Source organism: Indicator indicator, chromosome 1, assembly GCF_027791375.1.
Source record: "Indicator indicator isolate 239-I01 chromosome 1, UM_Iind_1.1, whole genome shotgun sequence".
NCBI lineage: Eukaryota > Metazoa > Chordata > Aves > Piciformes > Indicatoridae > Indicator > Indicator indicator.
Window position 1 is genome coordinate 121694334 of NC_072010.1, and position 18703 is coordinate 121713036.

Below are 18703 nucleotides of genomic sequence, written 5' to 3' on the forward strand. Positions count from 1 at the left end.
TTGAAAGTCTCCAGAGAAGGAGACTCCACAACCCCTCTGGGCAGCCTGTTCCACTGCTCTGTGACCCTCACAGTATAGAAATTCTTCTTCACATTGAGGTGGAACTTCCTGGGCTGTAGTTTACATCCATTCTTGTAGTATCTTTTCCTATCCAGCTTCTTGTGGTTTATTTTGAAGTTGCATACAACTACGTCAGTGAATTATCCCCACTGACCATCTGTGCAGGGCATGCAAACATATTTCCATCCAAAATTTTCCATCTGGAAATACAGGAGCTCTGTGCTCTAGCTTTGTACATAGCTGCAAAGACAGAATCTTTGCTTGAGATTCTTTCATCTAGACTATTAGTAGGAAGCAACAAAAAAAAAAAAAAGATGATTTTTGAAGCTGTGTAGGCAACAACTCAGCAAATAATTAATGCTGGAGTGCTGTGCTAAACTGGAACATCTAACCCTCTTTGTTGTCACAAGCTGGTCGAAGCCACATGCTAAATGCTTATATGAATCTTGCTATCTTCAACGAAGTGTATTAAATGCTCACACTAGAGAGCCAGAACAGATTATTATCTCATGTTCTGTAACTTCTCATTACTGTTAGTTTTCAAAAATGGACAGTTCCATCCCTCAGGTTGTGGCATGTTATTGACCCCACTTAAGCAAACTTTTTCACGCTGCACCTGAGTGATGGTGGTTGTAGAGATGTAGGTTAAATCCATGCTACAGCCTTTCCCTGGAACATTGGGCAAAGTGAATCCTCTAATTCAGAGTGACCTTGCCAGGCTGGTCAGATGGGCAGAGTCCAATGGCATGAGATTTAACACCTCTAAGTGCCGGATCCTACACTTTGGCCACAACAACTCCATGTAGTGCTACAGACTGGGGACAGAGTGGCTGGAGAGCAGCCAGGCAGAAAGGGACCTGGGGGTACTGGTTGACAGGAGGCTGAACATGAGCCAGCAGTGTGCCCAGGTGACAAGAAGGCCAATGGCATCCTGGCCTGGATCAGGAATAGTGTGGTCAGCAGGAGCAGGGAAGTCATTGTGCCCTGTACTCAGCACTGGTTAGACCACACCTTGAGTACTGTGTCCAGTTTTGGGCTCCTCAATTCGAGAGAGATGTTGAGTTGCTCAAATGTGTCCAGAGAAGGGCAAAAAAGTTGGTGAGGGGTCTGGAACACAAACTCTGTGAGGAGCAGCTGAGGGAGCTGGGGTTGTTTAACCTAGAGAAGAGGAAGCTTAGGGGAGACCTTATTGCTGTCTACAACTACCTGAAGGGAGGTTGCAGCCAGGTGGGGACTGTTCTCCTCCCAGGCAACCAGTGACAGAACAAGAGGACACAGTCTCAAGCTGTGCAAGGGGAAGTTTAGGCTTGATCTTAGAAAGAAGTTCTTCACAAAAAGAGTGATTGCCCATCGGAATGGACTGGGCTGCCCAGGGAGGTGGGGGGGTCAACCTCCCTGGAGACATTTAAGAAAAGACTGGATAAGGCACTTAGTGCCATGGTCTAGTTGATTAGTTAGGGTTAGGTGATCGGTTGGACTTGGTGATCTTGGAGGTCTCTTCCAACCTGGCTGATTCCGTGATTCTGGTTCTGTGATATGGTGGATGCAGAGTTGTGGGGCTGCTCTGCCATCACCAGAAGACATGCACTGACATCTTCTCAAATTCAAAGGAAGGATTATTTCTTTGTATTTCAAGACATCTGGATTTGGATTTGTTAGTTTCCTTACTGCCTGTCAGGACTTACAATCTAGAAAGTATTTTTCAGTTTAGACTGATAGCAAAGACTTTTTCTAGGCAGCAGTTATAGGAATATTCCTAAAGCAGGAGCCTAAAAACTGGTAAGCAGTTGTTAAAGCTTCTCCTCTAAGTGGACTGTAAGCTAGAAGAGTACTCTTCTCCCTCTGTTACCTCGCCAAGCTAAACAATACCAGCCATTCCAACAAAAAACAGACTCTGCACTCCTGCCATGTAATACCATCCCCACTGCATTAGAATGTATGAAGTGATGCAATTATTTCTTTGACTGTATGTAGTAGTCTTCAGGCAGGGACATCATGTTCCTCTCACTCCACAACATAAAAAAGAGTGAGTTGGGAGCGATTCCACTAAAGCCAGCAGCAGTGAAGTTCTGTAAAGCTGTTAAGACCTTGTACATTCCATTGTACAATAAAACAAGGTACACAAAGCTTTTATGCCTGTATTTTTTCCTCTCCATTTCTACCCTGTGACATACTGTCTGCATTCAGTGTCTGACATGGTCAAATTTATGACTTGTTCACTAAAACATAACTGCAGCTGTATATTTTCAGAGCAATAGTGACAATCAGAATATTTTACACCAAAGCTGTAACAAATATGGGGCACTCACCTCTATATCATGCCTGAGAATGTAAATTTTACAAGCAATGTATGACCATGTGGAATACCTTTGTTTTTCAAAAGTCTGCAAGATTTTATGCAGAATGGGATTCTGACTGCAAACAGATGACATTTTCCAGTATAATAGCAGAGATGTCACATTTTCCAATAGCAAATGACAACAATAAATCCAGCAGGCTCCACAAAACTGGATTTATTTTGTCAATACCATGTGAAAGTTACTTGTAGTTCTTCATTAAGCTTACACCACCAGCATCACTAGTATTAGAAAGAGTCAAATAATATGGGTTTGAGAAATATGCATTAGGACAAGATTATATTTGTTCAGGACAGTAAAGGGGCAATTAATTACACCACAAGGAGCTGTACATTATTCAGTACATAGGAATAAAACAGTTTAGAGGCATGGTATGTTGCAAAAGCCACAAACACAAACTGTTCTCTTACACTGCATCATAAATTAATGTTTTGAGAATCTTTGATTGATCTTGGTGACTGGAGAAGTGCTCAAAAGGAAAGCAAATGTGACCTGTCTTCAAGAAGGGAAAGAACTAGGACCCAGAGAATTACAGGCTGCTCAGTATCTCCATGTTAGCACATTCCCAAGAAGGTGACGGAGCAGTTAATCCTGGCAGATTAAGGACAAGAGAATCACCAGGAGTAGCAAGAACAAGAGAATCACCAGGAGTAGCAAGGACAAGAGAATCATCTGGACTAGTAAGGACAAGAGAATCATCATCACGGCTTCAACAAGGGGAAGTCATGCTTGACCAACTTGGTAAACTACTATGATGAAACCACTGACTGGCCTGGTAGTTGAAGGAGAGCAGTAGATATTGTCTACCTGGACTTAAGTATGGCCCTTGACAGTGTCTTCAGTAAGATCCTCATAGACAAGCTGTTGATGTCCATGCTGGATGAACAGACTGTGAGGTGGGTTGAGGAATGGCTAGGCCCAGAGGCTGGTGATCAGTGGCACAAAGTCTAGTTAGAGGTGAGTGACAAGCAGTGTACCTCAGAGGTCAAAGGTCCAGGCCGGTTTCACGTCTTCATTAATGATCTGGATGATGGGGCAAGTTTGCTGATCACACTGAACTAGGAAGAATGAATGACACACCAAAGGGTCATGCTGCCATCCAGGAGGACCTCAGTGGGTTGAAGAAATGGATTGACAGCAATACCATGAAGTTCAGCAAGGAAAAGTCCAAAGCCCTGCACATGAGGAAGCACACAGAGTAAAGCTAGAAGAGCTGGTCCTGCTTAGCCTTGAGAGAAGACTCAGAGGGAATTTTACTACTACTAATATATACCTGAAGAGAGGGTGCAAAGAGGATGGAGCCAGGCGTTTTTCGGTGGTGCAGTGGGCATAAACTGAAACATGGGAAGCTCCCTCTGAACATCAGGAAACGCTATTTACTGAAAGGGTGATTGAGAAGGTTGTGCTGTCTCCATCATTGAACCATCTTCCAACCTCACCTGCTATGTGATTCTTTTTATTTGCTTTTCAGTAGTGGTGTTCTTCATAGGTATAAGCAGTTCTTCATGGTCATAGGGATGGCAGGACTTCTGAGAAGACTTCCATGGTGTTAATACATGGCAACAGTCTCCTAGCCACTGCATACAGATTGTGTAATCAGTGCTTTCCAAGTCTCTGATCTTTTATAGTGAAACCCATTGAATTTCATCTTGTTGCTCCTGAGAGGTGCAGTTTGTTTAGATTACTCTCATCCTCAGAACTTTGTCCAACAAGTGTCCTCTTTCAAGGTATTGAACATACAACACATGGAAAATGCTGTTTGAGACACTTCAGGTATTTTACAAAGAAATAGTCCAATTCACTTCAATGTCCAATTTTGTTGGACATTAGAAAAATTGTATTAAGTTAGCTTATTTGGCTAAAAGCAACACATGTGACCCTACATCATTTACTTTGAGTTAGCAATTACAAAAGAGCAGTCATGTATGTTAAAAAGCAGCTAAGATGTATAGAGTTTTTATGGAAAGAAAAAGCCTGAGTCTGCCTTTGAAATAAAGTCTTAGGCTTAGGGGACTTAAGACCAATTAAGTGAAGGTGTGAAGTTAATGCACAGAAGTTAAACTCCATTAAATTCCCTTGAGGAAGCTCTCACTCAGAAATAAATTGGTTTTATTTCACTGGAGCTTAATTCCTCTTGGATGAATTTATGTGCATTAACTCCCCTCCTTACATTAATTCATTTGAACTTCCCTGAGCTTTCCCCTTCCATAAGCCTTCAAAAGGCAAGGACTAAATAGTGCTTCCCTCTGAATACAGAAGCATGAAGAATAAACAATTTCAGATCATGCATCATGACAATTTCAGATCATGCATCATGACCTGCCTGTGTACCAGTATGGCAGGCAACTAGACACTGGACTGAAAACTCCAGAATTAAAAAGAAAGTGGTTTTCACATAGAGGGAATGCACAGGAGAAACCCATTCATAAGTCCTGTTGTCTGGAGAAAACAGGAAGCAACAACAAAATAAGCAAGCAAATGGCTGTACCAGTGGATAGAAAGGCACATTCAGAAATGCTTGCAGTTAACATATGTGCTTCTTCCTTCCATTATTTTTTACCTTCTCTCTTACACCTGGTAAAGAAATGCGAATACTCAACCAGTTTCTTGTCCCTTCACTAGGAAGAAATCAGCCTAAGAGGTGCTGGGTCAATGCAAAGGTGAGAAGGACAAGTTTCTTGTTCATTGATGCATCACCAATTCAAAGTTATTCCTTACTGACATGCAAGCACATTAATGATTTATTTCAGTGGTTTCACTGACTTCAGAACAATTACTATGTAAATAAAGATATGTATGTATTTCAGTGTTTGCAGGATGGTATTCTAGAAGAATAATGTTCCAGTGCCTGATCTTATTAGGCTAATACCCTGGAGTCTACATTAAGTTATATTCCCCTATAGGTAATTATGTTAAATTTCCTCCCCCCCTCAGTTTATAACAAGGCATTACTATGATTCCCAGCCTAAACACATACTCTGAAATGTAACAACAGAAATGCATAATACATTAGAAAGATACTTATTAGAGCTTGCACTGAATTAAATTTGTGATGCTTACTAAAATAGATGTTAAGAAATGTGCATCTTGCCAGTACAACTAGGAGCTTACAATAGAAATCATCACTTCTTCCCATTACTTTAATTCTGAACTATCATGCTTTGGAACAATCTGGTGAAATTTCAGTGATCAAGGAGAGGTGCTTGTGAGAATAACAGGCAAGGTGAAACACAATTAGCTACCATTCTTTCCTGGTTTTTGCTTTCAAATGTTGGTTTTCTCCTCAGTAGAAATTCCTACCTGCAAAATTATGGGTTTTACACAGCATGCCATTTCATATAAAATCCAACTGTGCCATTGCCCAGACTTACCTGTTTCTGCAGACAATCTTGTCCTTGTGCTTCTCTTCTCAAAAATCATGGCCAAAGACTTTCCTTGCATCAAAGGCAAATACTGGAACATGAAAATTGAAAGCATTTCAATTGCATAGTCATTATACACGACAGTGTGAAGTGCTTCCACATTTTAATTTAGCATTAGAAAAGTAATGCAGGTAGCTTTTTAACTGCAGCTTTGCTCTTCTGCCCTTCAAGGAGTTTATTAGCAGTGGAAAGGTTAAAGGAAGAGAAAGTAAGTCTAGGGGCAAAATGCAACTGCATTTTGAAACTCAATTTGAGCTAGCATTAAGGAGAACTCTGGGACTAATTTAATCCCATGCAGGGGGATGGGATTAAATTTCCTACATTTCGTGCTGCATTTATACCCTGTGTCGATGGATGGGGTTAGCCGACAACAGAGAGTTGGCTGAGCAAAGCTGTTTAACCTTTTCACTTGTGAAGTTCTCTGAAGTATTTAAAGAATATCTCTGAACACTTCCCAGGAAGGCTTTTTTCATTTGTAGCGCATGATTTACAGCATTTGAGAGCTCAGGTGATGTTGTTTAGGACAAGACAGCTGAACAACTCACTCCCAATACTCTTCAGAACAGTATTTATTTCAACATCTGAGTGGCCTAGATGACAGTTGAAGTGTTTTACCTCTCCTTTGTGCTTTATTCTTTGTTTCAAATCTGAGGCCATCCAAAGCAAATACCTCAGCTCATCCGTTGTGTAATTCTGTAGAGTAAGGAGGTCATGACCTTTCAGCTGAACATTCATTTGAGCTGGTGGCCCATACCTGTGTTAAAAGAGCAAAAAATACATGCCTGCTGTCATTCAACACCACATCAGCTCATGCTAAAGCCAACAAGCAAGCAGCTGAAATCTCTCCCACTCCCCTCATTTGACCCAGCTGGATCAGCTTGATGGAATGCGTAAATAAGTTTAAATAACTTTGTCAGACAGACAGGAGATGACACCATGCCCTGTATCAGTCACCACTGTAACAGTGTCTCAAATTGTATTCTAAAATGTACATTAAATGTAGTTTCTCTTGCCTTCTGATATGCATATGGCTTGATTGCATTCTGCCTAATAAACTTAAGTGCAAAAAGCTAGGTAAAAAAACTTCCAGCCATATGCTCTGGTCCTTCACCTACCACACAAGAGGCATTCTGGGAACAAGTTTCCCATCCCTACTGTCCACATTGTCTGAAGCTGAAAAATACATTCCAGAGAAAGAGCATGAAGCAACATTTCAAAGTTAAAATGTAACAGGCAAAATTGCAAGGTCAAGCAGTTGGCTTACTCCTTTCTGAGCAGGAACAGCAATTACTTTGGACTGTTAGCACAGACTGTTAAATATTAGGTTAAACTGCACTATCAACTGCAGCATGCTTAGCCTGTAATGCTCATAGACAGTGGTGATAGCTTATGGCAACATTATGATATTATGTTAAAAATACCCTAAAAATAACAAATACATTTGGGATCTTAATAAATTGGATGACTTTATGGAACTTTACTGCAGTTGTTTTCCAAACTTGCTTTTCTATCATCTCTGCTAACCAGAGAAAGTTCTCACCAATGGCCATCAGTGAGAATCCAAAATCCATCAACAAACTACCACCACTTTGAAACTGCAGCAAATAAATCACAGCACTTGGAAAACATCTGGGTTTTTATCTGATGCAGTGTAGAAATGATAAATAAAAATTATTTATCGAAGTCAGGATTTCTGTGTATGTGAGATTTCTATTAATGCTATTGATGCCAACATGAAAACATAGGAAGATGTGGAATTAAATTCCAAGTCTTTGACTTCAGCCTGATTCTGGAGATGTGACAAGCATGAGAAGCAGCTTATTGGAACACTGTCATACAGGTAATTTTCTGAAGGCACTGGGGAGAGACGAGTCATAGAGCCAGGTCTACTTGCAGAGATTCACACTGCAGCTTCAGGGAAAGAATTCCTCCCCAGTACTGGCCTTGATAATTGTCTAAAATATGTAAGAATTTTCTCTACTTTGTTCAGATAGTTCTTTACAGATTACAGTACCTGCAGCATATCCTGACCTGAAGAGGAAGCATCCCTTCTTGACTTTGCTGGTACATCTCACAGAAAGAATGAACAGCATTTCATAAAGGTTAAAAGGGAAAATCCTCCAGTCTCCAAAAGACACAGAGCTTGCTGCCTTGGGAGGTAAAAGGGCACTAAAACGGGGGAGGGAAGGCACCTTTACCTGAAACACTCCTTCATGGGATTTAGCTGCTCTTGTCTTCAGATTTCTGGTAAAGCGTCACTGAATGCCATGCAAAAATAGGGATAAGCTTACCAAAACTGTCGCAGCAGCAGCTGCTTGCTGGTCCCTGATAGTTTCGCAATGCTGAAGAAGCTCCTCACGATAAACAGCATTTTCTGCTCACATTAGACTTCTCTCAGTCCCTCAGACAAAGGCTTGTGAATCAGTGAGCTGTGCTGCTGTGTAGATGAGGGAAAAACCAAGAACCAAAGTCTGCTTTGGTCACCCCAGCCAGGGCTGGTCCTGGCAGGGGCTAACACCGAAGCTCTTCCTTGGTCAAACTGTACAGAAAGAGATTTCTCACAGGGCCCACTGCACCACTCACAGTTTGTGCTCTTCCCTGTGGGCCCATCATATCACACCTGTGTCAACACCATTTACAACAATTTCATGTCTGCTAAATATTTGTACAGGAGCACGTGCTAGTAGAAAAAGGTCAAAGAAGATTGTTGTGAGGTGTTAGGTATTAGGTCATAGGTTGGACTTGATGATCTCTGAGGTCTTTTCCAACCTGGTTGACTCTGTGATTTGCCAGAGCAGTATGAGTGGGGCAGCTCCCTTAGGGATGGGACCAGGATCATGGGGACTTGGCCCTAGCACAGCCTGGGCAGAGACTGACAGCCTGGTGCTGAGCCAAAATGAGGGTTCTAGACCCAGAGGTGTGGGGCTGGGCAGGGCCACCAAGGCTTATTAATACCCTCAAGGTCCTGGCAAGGACAGAGAAAGACTACACTGAAAAATGTATATTTTCCTGGGATTTTGTTTTCACTGTGTTTTCAGCTGTATTATGGTATCTCTCTCATTGAGGCCCAGAAACTTAAATATTACAGTCTGCAAGCCTCCTTACAAGTTAAATTGCTTACCATATAATCTGATGTTGGTCAATTGCTAAGTACTAAAGTATTTCTATTTAAATTTCTACCTTCAAATATAATTGTCAGATAAGATTTTATGCCACCTACACTGCAGGTAGTTTTGAAATATGACCATAACTTTCTCATTTCCTCCTCAGTGGTAAAGAGAAGTGTACTTGTCTAAATCAAGGTGATGGCACACCTGTCAGAGAAGTGATATGTTGAAATTACAATGTGAGGATCATATAATTAAAACACAGAGAAAAAAAGTTTGACTTCCCCATAAGGAGAGGCTGCCATGAAAATGTCTTGCAGAGTGATAGCTTTTGGTGGGATTTGTTCAGGACTCCTCATGCCAATTCAACCCCGAGGTGCCTTGGAAAATGCATCTTCTGTCATTTTTCAGGCAGAACAGAAAGGAAAACCCAACAGAAATGAATGGCAAGAGAATGAAATAGCCAGAACTGCTCATAGAGAAGAAAACCAGGCCCCCTGTTTCTCCCTTCTCTGGCAAATATCTCCTATGGCCTTCAAGACCAGATCATGGTGACCATGTGGTATCCAGGAGAAAAGATGGTAGGGGTTCCAAGGCCCCCAGTCTCATCCTGCAGACCCACAGGGAGGGGACAGTGCCAGTGCCCCTTTGTCAGATCACCCAACCCCAGATCTCACATGGACCAATTCCCTCATAAGCTGCTGTGACCAAACAGCAGTATCAGGCACAGGAGGAGAGCTGGACACATCCTGACATTCCTGTTGGTGCAATGCACTTCTCTTATATTTGGGATGACAGCAGCATCTATCAGCATGGAACCCCAAAACCACCCCTTGTTCCTGCTAGGTGCTCCAGGCAGCCACGGCTCAATGTGTGACCATGTGAAAAACTGACTGACTTGTCTCAAGACCATAAGATGCTTCAGTGCTGAAATCAAGATTGAATTGGTTTGGTGTACTGCTGTATTCCAGTATTTCAGTACCAGGGCTTGGTTTTGGAAATGGGGTAACAGCAATACATGAGCTGAGGCACACTGGTGAAGAGAGAATAATGTCATGTAAATGCAATGTAGATTAGGATAAAGGAATGATAATGATCTAGTCATTTAATAGGAACATAAAGCTTCTCTGCTTTCTGAGCTGGCAGAATACTCACCCCTGAAAACTCCTTTCTTGAAGGGAAGCAGCAATCAGGGTTGGGAAAGGCAAGAAAGGCATTTTTACAGCAGAGTCTGGGGGATGGTGCACCAAGAGTGTCCACGCTGCTTCCTTTCAACCTTAAATAAACAGCTTGGCAGATCAATGTCCTTTCACAGTTCATCTATTCTCTGGCATATCACCCTCAGGAAAGGCCTGACTTTGGTGTCTCTCTTGCAGAGTGAGGCTTCAGCAGCTGAGGCATCTCTGAGGAAGGGCAGTTCACAACCTGCTGCACCCCATCATGCACACACAAGCTGTATCTTCCAGTGGTATGTGTCTGCCTGGACATATGTGACAACGTGGTGCCTGCCAGCATCACTTCTGCCTGCAGTGGTTTTCTAAAGCCAAATGCCCACTCTATACCACCTTTACCATCCATCTGTACTCAGTGGTGGCCAGGGAAGACCTCTAGGAGCTCAGCATCTGGCCACTCACAGACACTGCTCCAGAGTCAGTCCTTTCCCCATTGTTCTTTTTTCAAAGATCTCTTTGCCAGGTCAGATATCCTGCCAGAAGAAATACATTTGTCCCACTTGGTGAGGTCCATCTTTCCCAACCAGATATTGATGCTCAAATAGGATCCCACAGTCATAGAAACCAAAACTCTGCTGCAGTCACCTTCTTCTCATTAATATTTCTAATCATTTAATAACCCATTTATATTCTTGGCAACCACAGTATCTGGTAATTACAATCTCAAACATCACTTGGTGGCACAAGATTTGTTCAGTTTTGAGCAGCTCCCGCTGAATATTCCCCTCATGCCAGACACAGGAGAAACAGCTGAGGCAGTGTGCTGGTTTTGGCTGGGATAGAGTAAACTTTCATCGTATTTTTGAGTATGGGGCTACGTTTTGGATTTGTGATGAAAACTGTATTGATAACACAGGGATGTTTTAGTTATTGCTGAGCAGTGCTCATACAGAGTCAAGAGCTGTTCTGCACCTCATACCACTTTGAGTAGGATGCACAAGAAGTTGGGAAGCAACAGGACCACTGCTGCGACAGCTGACCCCAAGTGACCTAAGAGATATCCTACACACTACGATGTCATACAAAGCTAGGTGAAGCTTTCTATAACAGCACATAAAGTTGGGTGAAGAAGGGAATGTTTGGAGTCATGCCATTTGTCTTTTCAAGTAACCATTACACAACGGAGCCCTGCTGTCCTGGAGATGGTTGAATACATGCCTGCTGATAGGAAATGATGAATGAATTCCTTGTTTTACTTTGCTGGTGTGCCCAGCTTTTGTTTGTCTATTAAACTGTCTTTATCTCAACCCAAAGAGTTTTCTCACTTTCACCTTTCCAATTCTCTCCCCAGTCCCATCAGAGGAGAGTGAGGGAGGAGGTGTGTGATGCTTAGCTGCCTGCTGGTGTTAAAGTACAACAGGCAGAAAGTTTGGGATCGAAGAAATTAAATCCCTGCTTTGTAGAAGGGCAACAATTACAAACACTTTCTTTTTCCTTTTGAAAACATGGCCACCCTTGTGGGTACTTATATGACTACCTAATCTTATGCACCAACTCCATTGATCACACTCTGCATAAAACAAGGCTTAAGTTGGTTGTCCAGGCTGCCAGCTGCAGCTTTTACTGCAGTACATCGTCCTGAAAAGAAGACCTTTTCCTTTCATCAAGTTTACTTGGCAGAGCTGAAACACACTAGACTAGCAAGAAAATGGAAATCCATAAACAATCCTAGATTTTTTTTCTTGGGGGGGGGGGGGAAGAGAGAAAAGCTCCACTGGGTGTTTGAAAATGTACATTAAATATGATTAAAAGCCTACATGTCCCTGGACTTGCTCCAGTTAAGATCTGTACAACTGCCATCACCTAAGGGTCCCTGGCTGGCTGGCTGATTGAATGCCTTCTCATGGACTTGATCAGAAGACTTTACACAGACATTTTTGTGAAAGAGAGACCATTACACACAGGAAATTGCTTTTTAGGACAGCAGAATCCCAGCGATGATAAAATAGCCCCCGAGTTATGTTCTGTTCACCCAGCTGAGGCAAGGCTGCCCCTCCAATCACTCAGCAAAGCAAGAGGATGTATCAGGGTCCCGCCTGTTTAGGCAGCGAGCTCAGCTTAGAGCCCCACTGCGAGACAACTGCTTCAGGAGCTGGAGGCAGGGCCAGGCTACAGAGACAGAAATGATGCCGCCGAGGGAGATAGGCATGGCACCAGGAAAGCAAAGCTCTGCTGGAGATAAGACTTGTAAGGCGGTTTCAAGGAAAGTGATTCTTCCCTCCTCTCAGCACCCGTGAGCCCTCGCCTAGAGAGCTGTGGCTGGTCTGCGCTCCGCGTACACGGGCAAGCACAAACACCACGCCGCCGGCTTGGAAGAATTTTAAGATGGCGGGGGGCAGAACAGCACGCCCCCGGTGGTGGCCTCCCCACCGCCGGCCGCCAGGGGGCACTCCTCATCTGCCCGACCTCCAGGCCGGGCTTCCTCCCGCGGGCGGGCTGTTCAGCGGGCGCTGCGCCGCTCTTTATGGCCGTTGCCCGTAGCAGGGCCTGTGTTTACTTCCGGCAGCCCGCCGCCGCCGTGCATGGGGCGCGGGGGCGACCGCCCGCCGCCAGCTGCCATGGCCGAGCTCGCCGTGGAGGACGAGCTGCCGGTACCCGGTGAGTGGTGCCGGTTCGTCACACGAGGACGGAGCTACCGGCCGGGTTGTGGGGGGACCCTCGTCCGCTTGTAGCGGTTCGTGCACGCTTCCTCCAGCGTGGTTGGGCATTATCACCCGCGCCGCCTGGTCGCCCCTCTCTGCACTTTGTGGCCGCCCTGGCTCCTTCTGGCCTGGAATGCGAATGACCCGCGACGCGGGGCCGGAGTCTTCCGGCGTCTGGGAAGCAGTACGTACGCTGACATCAGAGACTAGATGGGGGCAACCTTGCTGTCGTCACCAGCGTGGCAGAGTGGTGCTTAAACAGCCAAGTTTTTTCCGTTAATAAATGGGGTTTGGTCCGAGTTATGACCAAAGGCTAAGAGGAGACCTTATTGCTCTCTACAACTACCTGAAGGGAAGTTGGAGCGAGGAGGGGGGCCAGCCTCTTCTCCTTGGTGTCAGGCGACAGGATTAGAGGAAACGGTTTCAAGCACACCAGGAGAAGTTCAGGCTGTGTGCTAGGAAATATTTTTCACTGGAAGGGTTCTCAAACATTGGAATGGTCTGCCCAGGGCAGCGGTCGAGTCAGCAGCCCGGGAGGTGTTTAAGCAGCGTGTGGCCCTGGCGCTAAGGGACATGGTTTATTGTTGATCCTTCAGTGCTGGTTTGAAGGTTGGACTGGGTGATCTTTGAGGTCTCTTCCAAGGGGATGTTTTCTGTGATTCTATGGTAGTTTTAAAACATTTGCTCCGTGCCAAAATGGTAAAAACCTCACTTGTGTTCTTTGTTTAGTAGGACTTCATTTCCAAACGGATAGGTTTCAGTTGTGAAATGAACGAGATATGAAGGATGTTCGTGAATTGATTTGTTTGTTTTACTTCTAGTTGCATTAAGAATATATCTATATATTTTCACATTAATGCTTCTGAAAGGAAAATTAACCTGAGAGCTCTACTTTGTCACAAGCACCAAAAGGATCACTATAAGCATGTTCAACTGCAGCATGGCTGTCTGGCTGGAGATTAAAACCTGAAGCAAAACTGAGGTTTTAGATGCTCCAAGGGCTGGAATACCTATGCTATGAGAATGGGCTGAGGGAGCTGGGGTTGTTCAGCCTAGAGAAGAAAAGAGAAGACTCTGGGGGGACCTTCCAACACCTGAAGGAACCCTACAGGAAGTCTGGAGAGGGACTTTTCATAAGGATGTCTAGTGATTAGACAAGGGGGAATGGTTTTAAGCTGAGGGAGAGTAGGTTCAGACTGGTTCTTAGGAAGAAGCTCTTCAGTATGAGGGTGCTGAGACTCTGGAATAGGTTACCCAAGGAGGTGTTTAAGACCAGGTTGGATGAAGCCTTGAGCAACAGAATTTAGTTGAGAGGTGTCCCTGCACATGGTAGGGAGGTTAGAGTCCCTTTCAACCTAAGCCATTCTATGTTCAGTGATTGTAGGTGTGTCTACATAAAACAACCAAAAGAATCAACCCTTTGTTAGGCTTGAGTGATGATGTACATGAGTGTACTTTAAATTATTGTATCCTCAGAACACAGTGTATCAGCACCAATACCTACTCTATTACAAATTCATGGATGCTAAGAATAATCAGAATCACTATAAAGTGAGCCTGATAACGAAGTAGTCTTGGTGAAACAGAACAGAAGAAAATGCTTCAGTCATTGCTTTTTTTTTTTTTTTTTAAGAAGAAAATAGACAAAAATGGGCAGTTGAATTAATAGGAAATGACTATTTCAACATGTATGAGGCAACATTTGTTTTCAGCAAAATTGACGTTATCTGTTTTGTGTTTTAGAATCAGGTGCTATTTTCACATTTGGAAAAAGCAAATTTGCAGAAGATGTTCCTAGCAAGTTCTGGTTCAAAAATGACAAGCCTGTACTTATATCATGTGGAGATGAACATACTGCTATTGTCACAGGTCAGTATTGAAAGTGGGGTGTGTGCTAATAGGTTATACATTTGGATTTTGGAAAGTGATTATTCTTGTTTGAAATCCTGAGGTAATCACAGAATCACAGAATGTTAGGAGCTGGAAGGGACCTTGAAAGATCATCCCTCTGCCAGAGCAGGATCGCCTATGCCAGATCACACAGGAACACATCCAGACAGGGCTTGAGTATCTCAGGAGAGGGAGACTTCACAACTCCCCTGGGCAGCCTGCTCCAGTGTTCTGTTACCCTCACAGTGAAAAAGTTTTTCCTCATGTTTCTGTGGAACTTCCGATGCCTCAACTTCCACCCATTGCCCCTTGTCCTGTCATTGAGCATCATGGAAGAGCCTGGCTCCATCCTCTTGGCACCCACCCTTTACACATTTATAGATATTAATGAAGTCTCCCCTCAGTCTGCTCCAGACTAAAGAAACCCAGCTCCCTCAGTCTCTCCTGATCAGAGGAGATCATAAGAGGTTGTGGAGAGGTAGAGAGGAGGACTGTTCTGTGGGAACTGTCAGATGCATTTGAACCTAGTGCGAAGTCACTGAAGCCTTTCACAACACAGGACTGAGAACTGTCATGAGGGAATCTACAATAACAATGTATCACACAGGATTTAAAGCATGAGTTTGTTCAGCTTGAATGTTTCTTGTGAATCTGAGTGTTTAGTAGGCAGTCTGAAATAATTGAAGTTTGTGTCATGCAAGTAAGTAGTATCTCTTGAACACAGTGGCCACTTAGGTGTATCAAAGCTTTTGAAGAAGTCAACTTGCATAGGCTTGCATGCAGCACCATTTCTCTGCTGTCTCCACCCTATTTCAATATATGCAGCATGTTTTGTAAACATCTCTAGCTCACCTTTGCTGTTACAGTGTGCAAATGTGTCACCAGGGAAACTTCTAGATAATGAGATCTTTATTTTTCTCAAAGCTTTTGAAGAGAAGGAACCGTGGAAGCATGAGTACAAAATTTCTTTGGTGCCAAAAGTTTTTTTGGGGGGACATTGTGAAGTAGAAGCAAAAGTGAGGGTAGAATTGTCATCAATGACAAGCAAAGGCAGAGAAACTGCAAGAGTCATTAAAAAAAAATAGGGGAAACAAAGCCTTTGTCCATCACTTGTTCTTTAAATCCACGTGTGCCTGTGTGCACCTCACATTTCTGCTGTTAGATGGAGTTGGATGATACAGTGGGATTACAGCCCTTGGTGAATTTGATCTGCTGTAACATCTGGAATAAAAGCTCCAGGAGTGCATGCCAATAATGATTTTACTGAGAAGGGTACAGACCTTATGGGAAACCAGAAGCTTCTTGAAATCCAGATGAACTTGACCTGGAAGGGATAGAAGACAAACATCACTGAGGAAAGAAAAGTACCTCAAGCAGGTGTGTTGATGCATGCTTCACTGTATTTTTAGTCCTTATTTTCAGGTCACGAAATTCCCACCTCCTTTTTTTTTTTTCCACCCTCTGGAAGAGGTAGTGGGACCTATGTATGTAGGGGGCAGTGGGAATATGAGTTAGATTCAAACCTATATAAATACATAGATTTTACACTTAACATGTCTCAACAATCATAACTAAAATAATCACCCAAACTGATACAAAACATTCCTTCAAGCTGGTTAGGGTCAGAAGACAGCTGCATATAGCACTGAATCTTGATTGAAGGCAAATGAAGAAAATAATATTTAGCATTCAAACAAAATATTCAGAAATTTTCAAATACTTCTTTCATTTGTTACAGCATCAATATTCCCAAGTGACTTTTAGGAAGAAAGGTGTAAAGTGAATCTAAAACACTCTGTTCTTTGCCTTTCTAAATCAGGAGTTAGAGTCCAATATATTTGCATACTGTGCCTATATGTTGCAATAGGAAGGACCAGTGATAGTTACTAGCTTTGAGCTGGCCTGGTGAGCTAGTCAGAGAAACATTTCTTCTTCAGTTTTGGAGTTTGGGATTGACATCTGTGTTTCTTTATTCATTTGTTCTCTACCTTTAGCAACATCTTCATTAAAATGAATTTTCCTTAAGCAGTTGACTCATTTAGTTCTTTAGCACAGTTGTGAGCAGTATATCTGCAAGCATCACTTGTAATGTACTTAATAATATTTCATGCCCCATTTCTATATTTTTTTGGCCAAAAAAATAATGACAGTCCACTCCCTGCATCTTCTATAACTGGAGGCTTTGGAAAGCAATTTGTTCATCCTGGTGGGGCTGGCGTGAAGTGATTCAAGATATTTCAAAGACTCTTCTCCCAATATCTTTCTATTAATTTTCTGTTCTACAAAATCCTTAAGGGTAACAGCTGTCTTTTTTATTTACTTTGATTAGAGTATCCTAGGCAGCTTGCCCACATTTGGTCAAAGAGACTGATCCTGTTCAGAAGGGGGAAATGATGATGACAGAAGGCACATTTTCTGAACTCAGAGCTCAGGAGAAAATTGAGGTCCCCAATGCAAGAGGCCAGAAGGAAAGAAGGAAATATCAAGTGTAAAAATAGAAGTGAAAAGAGGTGCACATGGAAAAGCAACAAGATAGTATGCTTATCATTTAGAGTTTTGCAAGGCATTAAACATTCAATAATTTATACCAAAGAGACGCTGGAATTTCTCCAGGTGTTTTGTCAACAGGTTCCATCTATTCTTTCTGCCTAGCAGCAGGTCATCAGAATGTGCCACAGTATCTTTTGCATCAACTACAAGGGGAAAACAAGAAAGATTAGCACACATTTGTGTTGATCTTTGATGTGTGTAGGAGAGAACGACCTACTGTGTTGTTCTTGTTTGTGTGATGCTTAATGTCCTAAGCATGACTGCTCTTACTGCTCAATAAAGCTTTTATTTTGAGAATATAATGACTTGCCTTAACAACACTGATGTCATTCCCATTTTGCTGAGGTATGGCTGAACTGTATATGAATTTTAAATGAACTGTTAACGTAGTTTATTCACGGTACAAAGAAACAAAAAGCAATTATGGTGCTTGGCATATGGTATTCTGTCCAAAATACTACCTTTTATGTTTTCTTCAAGTAAAGTTTCTCAACAGAATCCTGTAACAAATGCTCTAAGTCTGTACATTGTCTCCCCATTTTATTTCCCTCCTGCACTCATGTAATTTAGAAAGCAAGAGCAGGGAGGTTGGGGAATATGTAAGACACAGCCTTAAACACAGGTAGGAAGACTGCTTGGCTGGCTGCTATTGACATGAAACATATTGAGGATTTTAGCTAGTATTTCCCAGCTGCTGAATGAATGCCTTTAGCAGTGCTTTGTGAACCGTGGGAGCCCATGATGGAGTTCCTGGGAATCACAGTTGTGGTAACAGCTACTTATGAGAGATGTACCGGTTAGGAGACACTCTCTTCCTTATGTCTCTCTCAAACCCTCTTTTCCTCAAGATAAAAAAGCATCTTGTGGCTTCCCTAGTAGCCCTGAATTAATGGTGAAACATCTACTGGTGAGAAGGCAATGCACACACACTTTGGAGAAATACTCCAGTCTTGCATAAGGGTGAAGGTGGAAACTGCTGTTGGAAGTATATTTTAATTACTGAAACAGTCTGAGTTGTCCCTTTCTTTATATCCTCTTATTTCCCTGCTGGTGCCTGGAGTCATCATCTTGCCCTGCTCCACCAGTCTTCTGCCAGCCTTCCAGATGGCAGGTGGCCACAATCCCTCTCTGTTAGCACCAAAGTGGAAGCAAAAACCAAGTCTGGAAATGTGGTCCTTGCCGATTTGTCTGCTGTTGAATTAGTTCTCACCTCAGTGATCTGCAGTGGTGACTGGAGATAGTTCAGTATGCAATTTTGAAAACATACAAAATTCTGTCACTTTTCCTAGCCAGATTAGATTACATCATGTCTGTTCCAAAACCTGATTTGCTATACAGGCTCAGAAATATTGATTCATTACAGGCATTTGTTTAGGTAGTGCCTATTAGTTTTCATTTGTTGTTTGAATTACCTGCTTCCCAGTTTTCTCATTTTCTGCTATG

The 18703-nt window shown here is 42.9% G+C and overlaps 2 protein-coding genes across 2 annotated transcripts in view; one reads left to right on the forward strand and one right to left on the reverse strand.

Annotated features, from left to right (window-relative positions):
- OTC (ornithine transcarbamylase) overlaps positions 1–8210 on the reverse strand; it is a 29682-nt gene extending 21472 nt beyond the window's left edge. Inside the window, 4 exon segments of the mRNA XM_054389094.1 lie at positions 5789–5870; positions 6455–6621; positions 7321–7395; positions 8129–8210. Coding sequence (XP_054245069.1) covers positions 5789–5870; positions 6455–6621; positions 7321–7395; positions 8129–8210 — 406 coding nt within the window.
- A 4490-nt stretch (positions 8211–12700) lies between these two features.
- The window catches only part of RPGR (retinitis pigmentosa GTPase regulator), a 47549-nt gene continuing 41546 nt past the window's right edge, over positions 12701–18703 (forward strand). The window contains 2 exon segments of the mRNA XM_054385072.1: positions 12701–12776; positions 14564–14689. Of these exon segments, the coding sequence (XP_054241047.1) occupies positions 12701–12776; positions 14564–14689 (202 nt within the window).